The 11,763-nt window shown below is 41.9% G+C and overlaps 1 protein-coding gene across 7 annotated transcripts in view; it reads right to left on the bottom strand.

Annotated features, from left to right (window-relative positions):
• LOC136436136 (dachshund homolog 1-like) overlaps nucleotides 1–11,484 on the bottom strand; it is a 64,619-nt gene extending 53,135 nt beyond the window's left edge. For 2 of the 7 annotated variants that reach the window (XM_066429897.1, XM_066429895.1), the window contains exons 1-2: nucleotides 10,924–11,479; nucleotides 10,371–10,627 (exon numbers count right to left, since the gene is read on the bottom strand). In XM_066429897.1, coding sequence (XP_066285994.1) covers nucleotides 10,371–10,627; nucleotides 10,924–11,100 — 434 coding nt within the window. In that variant the 5' untranslated portion in view covers nucleotides 11,101–11,479. Of the gene's footprint in view, nucleotides 1–10,370; nucleotides 10,628–10,923 lie in introns of all 7 variants that reach the window. The other 5 variants (XM_066429894.1, XM_066429896.1, XM_066429892.1 and 2 more) reach the window with 5 other exon arrangements.
• Nucleotides 11,485–11,763: the final 279 nt, after the last annotated feature.

Consider the following 11,763-nt stretch of genomic DNA (forward strand, 5'->3'; position numbering starts at 1 on the left):
TGTCTGTAGTACAAGGTCATGGAACAAGATCTGACATTCCAAAGCTTTAAACAAGCAGGTGCCTTCATATTAGTGCACCAGTGGTGGACAGACTTTCTAAAAACTTTATACTGTATTGTTGGATATAGCTGTAACACTCTCCTTCTTCTTCTTTCGTACTGCTAAGCCCAAATAAATTGGACTATCAGCAGTTTGCGCATGACATTGAAGCTAATGTTTTATAATATCCAAGTAGATATTGAAAGGCAAAATCTTAACATTTCTCAAGCTCTGGGTTCTGCAAAGCAAAGGCCCGCTGCTCTGCAATACCGGGAGTTTGAGAAACGTTACAATTTTGCCTTTCTACATCTGCTTGGAGATTAGGTAAACATACAAGAAAGCTGAGCTTATTTCAAGTTTCTCATGTCTATTAGCAAAGTATCTTGGGAATAACTTCACATGTATCTTTTAAATGTTGACTTGCCCACATACTGTTCTTGGTAGCAAGCCCTTGAACTCCACTGTAAAAGGGTAACATGCCAGTCACATTACATTTTGGGAGTCGTTTAAAACATATTCGGGGGCAGCATGTCTGAACCCTACATATCTACTCCACAGAGTGTAGAGTTAAGTTTCACATGTCACTCGAAAGGGCAACCTTCCCTTCATTTTATAGCACCTTAATTTCTGCCAGGATGCTTGACATTATAGTTACAGATATTTGACAACAAAACGTATCTTTCAGACAGGTTTTTTGCTTAGGCCAAACCAATTATATTAGTTGGTCCTATTTTCAAGAATACCATATGGCATTGCTAAGTTGAAATAACTTGAGAATAGGGCTGTACCTTGATATACACAGTCAGAGAGTAAATATACATGAAATATGATGTAAGTTTCCCAACCAGCCTTCTGTTTTCAACTTGACTGCTTGCTAATTTTTTTTTAAATTATATTATGAATTTCGGAGAAGCAAGGAAATGAATTGGTGTGGCATTGATATAGATACAAATTGTAGCTAATTTTGCTCCTGACCTCTAACCAGTATTTAATAATAACCGTAATACAAATCAGCTTTTATGTATTAAAAAGGCAGGAAACAGCGAAGTCCCAGGGCAAGACTTGCCATGTAACCTTTCATCACAGGGTGGGCTGACATTTGGAATGCCCTTTTTTGGCACAACCACATTTTCCAGAAGATTGTTCCTTTCCAACTCATTTAATTCGACTTCGTTTTGCTTGGTTACAGTCGACACAGATCCCATTACTAATGGTTCTATCTCGTTATGTCAAGAGTTTGTGTGCTTAACGAGTTTGGTACAAGCAAGGAGGTTTTATCTAAACCTCCTTGGTACAACTACAAGCTTTCCTCTCCATTGTGTAACGTTACAGGCAAAGTTGTCTCCCAAGTGCTGCTGTTTGTAGGCTAATGTTTTGTATGATCTTCAGTCTCACTAGCATGTTCATTTTGTACAGCTTTCAAGTGCTAACTTGACAGCTATACAACAGGAGAAAAAGACAAGCTGAAGCAGTTTGTTATCTGTTAAAAATTCAGAAGTTGAAACATGTAGAAATTAAATCAGCAAAAACCATCAGTAATCAAAGATCTATATCTTTTAATTATAGGTTAAATTTTGCCTGGCCAATTGAGCGAATGTTACCCTACTGCAACATTACAAAACTAGCCTTAAGAACAAGTGCAGCTAGTGGGTCCTATGAAAAATTCAGATTCAGAAGTTGAAACATATGTACAAAAACAGCAAAAACAGATCAGCACTCTGTAATCAAAGATGTATATCGTTAAAGGTTAAATTTCGCCTGCCAAATGTAGCAAGCCTTCTCCCCGCTACTAAACCCGCCTAACAGCGAGGAGAGTGCAGCTGTCAGGAGAATTTGACATCACCACAGGCGAGGTCACCACAGGTCAGGGCAGGTTTTTGATAAATACCAATGGATGTTACACTCTGCTGGCTCACAATTGTCTTGACTTTTACAGACGCAGAAATTATCTCCAGATCTCGCCAGCGCTCCACCCTAAAGACTGAATCCAAAGATGATCGAAATCCTGATAAGACAACTGTCCTTAATCCTTTCTTTATCTGTGTGTTACCCAAATAAGGTATAAAGCTGTATTGAGGGGGACCACGTTTGTTTGGAACAATGCGCAACAAGAGTTGTATCTTTTACTGCCGGAGTTGAAATATGCACTGGGGCGTTGGTACGAATAAAGGCATATGTCAAAATTGTACCCTTTCCCCTCAAGCGGAAAGAATCAGCTACCAAAGGTTCCTACAGTCAGCACCTGTCTGTGGGTGAATGGAGAGAAAAGGGACTATTGTTCCTGCGATCTTTGCAGAGAAAACTAGAATTTCCATAATCCTACTGGAGTATTTTAATCTTTGAATCCTAAAAGCATACCATGTCGGGGTAAAAATCACACCACTGTCAGGTATTGACTCTTTTGAAAACACTCTCACACACTCACTATCCAGTTTATGAAAAGATAACAAAAGCAACTTTGGAAAGAAACTGGGAATTTCGCAAATTCAAATAAACTTTAAATCCAAATATTTCTCTAACTGTAGATCTTACAAAGAACAGAAACAAAGACAGACAAAAGCATGCACTTTCAATGACATGTTAAATACCACTGTACGTCCAGTTACAATTTCAACTTAATGACTCGAAAGTAATTGGATTTTCCTAATGCCTAGTGTCTTGGCAAATTTAAAGAGACTAATGGTAGAGTTAAATACAGAAATTACATCACAAGTAACTGATACCTTTAAACCCAGGAAGAGGTAAACATCATTGTCACAGTGCCTTCCTGCGCACGGCGCTAATTGTCCCTTTAAAAGGTAAATCTCAAATATAAACTCTTGTTCCCGGCCAACACTGGCGACTGCGCTATGTTTGCCCTCAGCTGACCCAACAACGAAGGCCATAAAGATGTTTTGATTTCTGGTACCGAAGGGTCCCTGCGAACGGTCCGGTTAACGTCAGCTCATTAGCGATGTGTGAGGAAGTCAAATACTCCTTTCTGTAATGAGCGCAGCTCCCTTTGTAAGGACCACCTTCCATACACCCTACAAACCGCAAACCTCGCCGTAAAGGCCCACTTGCTACGCGGGCAGAGACCTACTTTTGGGAGGCCTAGTTTACACATGCAGCGCTTTGATGTTATGTGAACTGAGTGTCATTCATTATACATGCCATTAAGTGACGGTTCCCAAAAGCAAAAGGCGGTTAAATCTCTCTGAGAAATATTCAACCAGGATTCCGTGGTTCGCATCCTAGTTACCTGGTCCCCGACGCTCAAACACATTTGAGTAAGGCACAAACAAGTGGAGAAATTGCTCTGTCCCTAATTGTATTTGACTTGCACAACTTCATTTATTATGCGGGCGGGATTTTCATCTGTCCTGACAGCCGTAGCCCGATTAGGAAAAATACATTTGAATCCATTTTTCATCCTTAAACAATTTAAAGCACCTCTCCAAACAGTGGGCTGCTTATCATTATTTGCAGAGCAGGGGATATTTGGTGCTAAAATAGTTACCCAATCCACACCCGACTTGGAAACCAAGGCCTCCGACCCGTAAATTGCCACTATAAATAATAAATGGCTGTCGTTACATTTGTCAGAGGGACTTATTTTTACATTTGTGGTTCGGGCTCGCCAACGGGCACCTCGTCTCAACAAGCCATAAGACTTTTTATGTGCCAAACACAAGATAAAAATACATTTGATACCTTGTTAGTCAAGAGTACCAAATCTTTAACCTAACACTTTAAACACTTTATACGTTATACACATATTGATTATGCAGCTTTTCCCATTTTTTGTTTGTGCACGTCTCCGAAATCGTATCTTAACACCTTGCTGCTGTCCATTTTCTTGAATAATATAAATCAACAGAATATCTATAAACGTTATTTGAAACAGTTGTTTTCGCCAACGCACCTATTAAGAGCAGAAAAATCAATCGTCAAAAATCTTATTTGTCTCCGGGGCAAAGATCGCGAGCGAACGTTTCGGTTACTAGAACCTCCTGACGACAATGCTGCCGACAAACCTGTCACGATGGCTATCGCCTCCAATAAAGCTACAGTTACACCTGCTCCTGGGCGCACCTCGCGCTGTCATTCCAGGGCAACCTGTAGGATTCGTGTCCTTCTGTCACAGCAATCCGATATCCAAGCAGACGTCTGGGTTCGGCTGTTTTTCAACCTGTTTCTGACGTCTTTCAGGTGCTTAAAACACTTAACCCAAGGCATTAACTTGATTAAGTGGAAAAACGGAAATACTGTCTTCTTGATCTCGATTTTTTTTTTCACCACTTTATTCACCCCCACCAATTTTTACAAACAAGAACAACATCATAACATCATACTTAAGTTGGAACAATATGTGAAAGTAGCATTACAGAAGCGATACAATATTGTATACAAAACTAACTATCTGTGACAGAAAGAGAACTTTAACTAATAAGTCTTGATCTTGATTTGGTACTGGGGAACACCCGTCTTGTTGGGGTTAAGCGCCCACCTCTACATAAGGACTGCCTGGCCAATATGACCACTTTTTTTGGTGGCCCCTTGGACAATTTTTTCTGATTGACAGAAGCATTAAGAATCCTGTCTACATTAATCCCCTGATGTCCACATAGACCTGATTTTATTGGTCTCTCGAGGGGTCTTATCAGGCAGATTTTACTGTACTTGAAAAACATGGAAAAAGGTGACTGAAAAAAGCCACACACAAAAAAAAACAGTCAAAGCCAAACATCTGCTTGGAGATTTAGATCAACCTGCAGTTTTCAGGGCAAAACTCTTGCCAATATCAAGCCTCCCACCAGGCCTTACAGCCTCTCTCGGATTGACAGGCGAAATAAACGTAGCAGAACCATCGCGCTCAGGGACTTCCTGACTCCCTCTCCTTGATGACTGCCCCTGCATTATCGCCTTTCAAATGTTTAATTTATGCGCATCGAGTAAAAAGTCAAGCCATCACCTTCGGGCTGGAGGAATCGCGAATCGTGCCGATGACAGGCTAATAGCGTCGGCTCATCTCCCGTAAACGAGGGCAGAATCATCGATCTTTCCTTATCTCATTAATTTGCAGCGTTTCGGGGCATTTGTTTCCCCACAGGGACGGGGGTTTGAATTTTGCCCATTGAGATTCTGACTGGCGTGACCAAAAAATGTTGGCAGGAAAGGACAGGAAAGGAGACCTCCTTATTCAAATCCTTGCCACTAAGCAAAGCTTCGGCTTGTTTTGTGTGTCATTTCACTCGTTTGTGTATCATTCTTGGCGCATATTTTCCACTGTACGCCGCACCTAAGACTTACACAACAAGTGAAATGAACATTAAAACCAAAAATCCACTGGGGAAAGTACCAAATCGTATTATCAGTATATATGTACAGACAAAAAACAGACTCTTTTCTTTTTACTGGCAAGAACATCACCAATGACATATTGCTTTTATATATCATTATGACTGTCCATTTGTGCATAGGCATTGGAAAGGCAGGCAAATGCTATAATGGTATGAAAGCAGCTAAAAGAAATATCTATCATACACATAAAACTGTGCTCTAAAGATATGTTTTTTCTCCGCTTCCACTCAGTCTATTCAAAACTTTTATATCAGCTTGATACATCCTCTCTTGCTTGACAGTCGGTGCATTCAGCTTGAAAAGAGTGCTTTCGTGATTTCATTTTCTTTTGAACATCATCCACAAATTACGCAATAAATGTCAGAATGACTTCTAATATCAAAAGGCACCATCAACGCTTCACAATGCCAGCCAAAGTACCCCCTGCTTCTATCTCCTAAATTTAGGATTTTATTTCCGTGGAGGAACAAAAAGGAGGGCGCACAAATGTTCCCCTGTCTGCGTGTCCCATAAATGTATGTCTGAAATCAAATCTGTTGAATTGGATCTGGGAGGCAATCACACAAAGAGCTCTTTCTTCCCTGGCGGTAAATATATCCCACTCTCAGGCCCGCTAATGGAGCCCAGCATTTAGACTTCTTAATGTTTCTTCCTAATGCAATGCAAATAACACACAATGAAACAGAATCTCCGGCAAATGGAAAGCTCACAAAAGCGGAGCAACTGGAGCTCGCAAAAACACCCCGCGCTAAGCCGCTTGGCCGGAACACTCTGGGTTTACTAATTACCCTCCCAGATGGAATCCTAACAACCATCCGGATACTTTTCTTGGCCAAATGAATTTTTAGGTCTGTGCGCATTTGGGGGCAGTTGTCAATACTTCTGTTTTAGAATTTTGTAGTAATACACACGGATGTAATATAAGGGAGGTTTCTGTTCTTTGAATCTTCCTAACACCAAGGAGGTTGATTTAAACCTCCTTGCTAACACAGATAAACCTCCTTGCTAACACAGATCATCGTCAGATGGAATCCAAATAGGCATCCGGATACTTTTCTTGGCCAAATGAATTTTTAGGTCTGTGCGGATAATCCAACGCTTTGGTTGGAGGCAGTTGTCAATATTTCTGTTTGAGAATTATTGTGGTAGTACCTGGGAAAGAGCTCCAGTAATTTCTGTTCTTTGGGGAGATTTCTTTAGTGTTTCTAACAGATGGAATCCAAACATACATCCAGATACTTTTCTGGGAGGAAATGAATTTTTGCATCTGTGGGAAAAATCAAACACCTTTGGTGCAGCTGTCAGTGTCAATATGTTTTAGAAAATGTTGTATAGGGTGAGGAGAAATTTCTATTCTATGAGGAGGTTTCTTTAGTCTTTGTAGTGCAGAAAGAATCCAAACCTCGCACCCAACACTTTTTGTGGATATAAAGAATTTTTATGTCTGTGGGAAAAATCACACATATTTCACAGTAGCAGATGTCAAATCTTCTGTTTCAGAACATATAGTAGGATTGAAGAGTAACATACTTGCATTTTACATTGAAATTTCTGGTCTTCTAGTAGATTTTGTACAAATGACGGACAGGTCTTTGTCTACTATTAATCAAGTCTTGAATTTTATCTCAGATGAGAATCTAAATCACAAAATAGATCAATACACACTCCCCTGGCCAGGATTTCCCCAAATAACAACAGACAGGGCTGCTTATCCCTTATAATATAGATCCTCCTTTTTGCATACAAATGACTGATTCCATCATCAACTATAATTGACCACTTCGGATTCAATGTAGCTACATTACGCTGTATAATGCATGAATATAGTATACTGCTGAGATAAATCATTCTTATTTGAATGGCAAATTGTATATCTGTACATGTCGTCTTCTACAAATCATTTGGGAAAGGCACTGGATCTAAAAACCTTATTGCTTTCTACACAGGCCTGGCCAACTTCACAGATGAATCCTCAAGGTATCCTCCTCAAGGTATAACTTACACTTTATCCTGCCAAATCACTATTTCTTTTTCACACCTACAAAAATCGATTAATATAGGATCATCAGCACAAACAAGGACATTATATATAATGTCCTTGGTACAAATAAATATTTCCATTCTAAAGGCAAAACAATACAGGAAACTAAATATTTACAAATCCTTTGTTTCTAAACTTTCTTAGCCTGGAATGGCTGGATGTCAGACCCCCGATCTCTAAAATATCTATCGAGTTGTCTCACTTGGTGATGTCAGCAATTGCACAGCTAGTAGGGGGTATCCAAGAAAGTTTTAGCCTGGATGTCAGACCCCCGATCTCTAAAATATCTATCTTTCTTGGATACCCCCTACTAGCTGTGCAATTGCTGACATCACCAAGTGAGACAACTTGGTACCTTCTTGCCCCACTACCCCCAAATTGCCTGTTTTCATCCAACTCATCTGTGAAAAACAAGGCCATAAAATGCTGTGAAGAGGCCGGGTGCCTGATACTGCCAGGCGCACCCAGGCACAAGGGTGCTATAATCAACACTGGCATTTATATGGCTACTCAAACACAATTGTCATTACATTCCTCACCAAAAAATCACACCCACTGTAGAGACCAGAACTACAAAAAGATCTATAAAAATGTATGAATCAAAAGCAGAAACTTCAATGAGAAATAATGAAAAGCAACAGTATTTTAACAAATGAATCTAGAATTAAATAGAAATTTCTCAATTTCAACCGAAATATCTGCCCAGCTATGCTATTGATTGGTTAAAAATATTACTAAATGGATTAAATGACTGCATGGAGAGAACCTGACTACATACCAAACAAACGACTTGCCCAGAACTCTACAATGTAAAAAGAATATTCTTTGAAGAAGAAATTGTACAATTGTAATGAAACATACAATTGTCAATTTTCTCCATTTACTTATTTTTCCCTTGCTCGCAAAAAAAGCGGTGAAAATCTATCCAATCACATTTGCACTTGGCACCGGAGAGTCTAGCCCAGACAAATTCGGACGCACCCCACTTCCAGCTTTCACACCCTGCAAAACTGACCCATTGTGGACTGTGGGCCTGAATGACAATTGTAATGACCAATGGCAGAAATACAAATACATGCCACTGTTGATAGGGATGGGTAATTTTCCTAATGGTGTGTTTATCACTTAACACCTAAATGCTACCCCACAATCTTAACCACCCATCTTGAAAAAAAAGATTAAAACTTCTCTCTGGTAAGATGTACAAATGAGGGTATTTTCTACAATTGTGGTTGAATAAATTAGACAAATGTCGCTGGATTGTGACAGATGTTAAAACTACTGCAGGCTATATACCCTCATAGGTGAAACATGTATTCTAAAAGTCGATTCTTTCGGGTCAGTGGACTCTGTGTATACATGCAAAGTGGGCTCTTCAAAATACAACACCCGGGATCGTTTGGCTCAGGAGCATTATCTGTTATTACAATTGTAGGAATTATTCTGAGAAATGGAGCTTTGGACTGGCAGGGACAGGAAAATTACACTGATTGTCCAGGTTGCCTTGTTCTTAGGCTTCAATTTTCTATTCAAAGCTTCTACAAACCTTTCTACACACACTTTAACTCACCCGCGAAGAAAGGAATCAAATAAATAACAAAGGAGAGAGCCCGAGGACGAATCGTCACAATTCTTTTCAATCGGTGGCACTGCCACTGAGGTCGTTGGTGAATTATTATCCTTTGCAATTAAAGACTCCGTCCATTTTCTGGGCTGCGCACTTGGAAAAACAAGTCGCCTGTGGAGCTTTTAGTCGAGCGGAATGGCCGGAAAAGAACGCTAATTCTTGAACACGGCTGCAGATACAGATGAAGGCAAGACCACGGGAGTTTTTACCGGCTTCGCGTACGGAGCAAATACAGGAATCCGCTCGCCAAATATACAATTCGGCCCAGAACGTAACTCAGACCCGCCGACAACAACGGGACGATTTTCCAACAGAGTGACCCAAATATTTCTCCCGATGCATAGCTACCGGAACAATCCCGAGCTGAATCGACCGTCGACTAGAACGAATGTCAATCTGACATTGAAATGTACAAAAGAACTTTCTTTTTGATCATTGCACTACAAACAAAAGTTTGAGTGCGGGGAGCGCAGTGTGGTGACGTCTTGCAACCGTCTAGCGTTACGTCAAGGTTTTTGAAGCAGTAGCGTGGCCCGGTCGCCCATTATTAGAGTAAAGTGAGCGACAACAGGTCCTGTAAGAGTAATACACACACACGAGGACGTGTGGACGGTAGGAAATGGGTAGAAATGGACGTTTGTTATGACTGTATACAAACAGCACTCGTGAGAACCGACCGGCGCGGCTACACCGTGTCTTCAACACACACGCCCGGTCACGACGGGACATGTTTTATGGCGCAACTGATCTATCTCGGCTGGAGCATTTATGCATGAAAAATAGAGACCAGATGTTCTAGAGAGGTCGAAATTCCTTCTCGTGAAAGAATGATAACAAACATTTCTTTTGACAGACGTAAGAATTGTTTCGGGTGTTTTCTGATGTCCGCTTTTGTAGCACACAGATATGCAGAAAGGCGATAAGGCTTTTTTTTATCGTAATTACCCATATTGTATCCTCGTCTATTCTAGGGCTGGGCTTCTTTGATATCGACAGATAAATATAGCATTATTGTCACTTGACATTTCAAGAGCATACATAGAAATACATTTGTAATCATAAAACTGTACAATTCCGTCTTTGTAATTTATAACAAAATTGAAATAAAATGCGGGCCGTTATCACAAATCCAAAACTTTTTACACCGCGGTCTGTTGACGGTAACGTCGTATTTTACGACTTTCATTGAACCAGAACCGCTGACTACAATAGCGTCAAGTTCACCTGACATAAATCACGTGCAAAAACAAACACCTGTGCGAAGCAGGTACACGTTTTTATATCTTGTTGCTTCTAGTAGTGTGTCTCTCTAGCTCTTACCTGGAATTCGTGCAGTCTTCGTACAAGACGTCGAACTCTTCCTTGCTGAGGAGCTTGCAGCGGTTGACTCCCGGCTGGATCGCGCCGAGGCCCCGAAGGATCCGGACCTGCTCCACGTTGCAGACGACCGGTGTGATGTCCAGGCGCTTCAGCTTGGTGTAGACCGTGTGAAGCCCGCCGACAAGGTGCTTCAGGAACAGGTCGAAGGCTTGCGGGAGGCAGATCACTTCTCTCCCGTCTACGGTGAAGGCTGCGACCTAAAAAAAAACGGCAGAAAAGCGATCGAGACTAAGTTTTAGAGCGTCGTTTAGGATGAGGTTTCTGAGAAGTATTTTTGATATCAAAAGTCGGTAGGAATGCTCGTGTTGTGCTTTTAGGGTTGTAATTCTTTCGCGCGCCGCAAGGCACAAACTTGACTTTCCCACAGGAAGACAAAAGTGAAAAATGCGCAAATAAAGACTTAGACTCAAAGAAACATTTGACTACTGCTTGGGAAAGTTTGCGGTTTGAGATTTACTCATTTAGAGAAGTTGTGTTGGTTTGAAGCTCGTACCTTGGCGCCTCGGTAGTCGATCATGCGGCAGACGTTGTTGGCGGGCGTGTTCTCGGCGGGCGGGGGAGTGCTGTACGCCGGCTTGTCCAGCTTGAACAGCCCGAGCGGGGAAGCCACTTGCGGCGGGCTCAGCCCGTGACCGGGCGAGGGGAGAGGTGGGCTCGGCTGCACTGCCATGGACGTCCCGAGGATAGTCTCACGGGGCGGGCGGTCGCTTGAAACACGATAATCCCGTGAAAAAGCAGCTGTGCTCGCGAGCGAACAGAACTGAGCCCCCTGCTACGGGACGGGCCCGTACGAGGATCGCGCTACGAGTCGTGTTCCTCCGACAAAACTGTTCAAATCCGCCGCTGGAAGAGTCCGGTACGTTCGCAGGCTCACGTGGCGACGGCGACGTCAAGGTGTGGACGCAGGTGACGCTCGTACGGCGGACGTAACGTCGGTTGAGCGCGGCGTCGGGACGGAAGGGTAGGACGAGAGAGAACGTACACACTCGCACGCGGAGCAAACACTCGCCCAACTCGCATGGGTCACAGCTGAGTGAAGGGGCGGGGCTTACGCGCCAACTAAATACTCCGGTTCACTCGTCAAAAGAATAACAACTCTCATTTTCCCTCATACTTCCACAAAAGTAGCAATGAAGGCGCTCCTCCTTTTTTTCAACGCTTCTTCCACAGTCTTGTATTAATATCAAACGCTTTACAGCTTTAAGTGATGAATTTGGACTAGCAAATAAAAGATAACAAGTTGTCTCAAACCAGGACGCAGTATTAGATAAGCCCAAACAACACTGTTTGAGGCGCTGCTTCAACCGGCAATACTCTAACAATCGCAATGACA

The sequence above is a fragment of the Branchiostoma lanceolatum genome, chromosome 6 (genome assembly GCF_035083965.1).
Source record: "Branchiostoma lanceolatum isolate klBraLanc5 chromosome 6, klBraLanc5.hap2, whole genome shotgun sequence".
Classification (NCBI taxonomy): domain Eukaryota; kingdom Metazoa; phylum Chordata; class Leptocardii; order Amphioxiformes; family Branchiostomatidae; genus Branchiostoma; species Branchiostoma lanceolatum.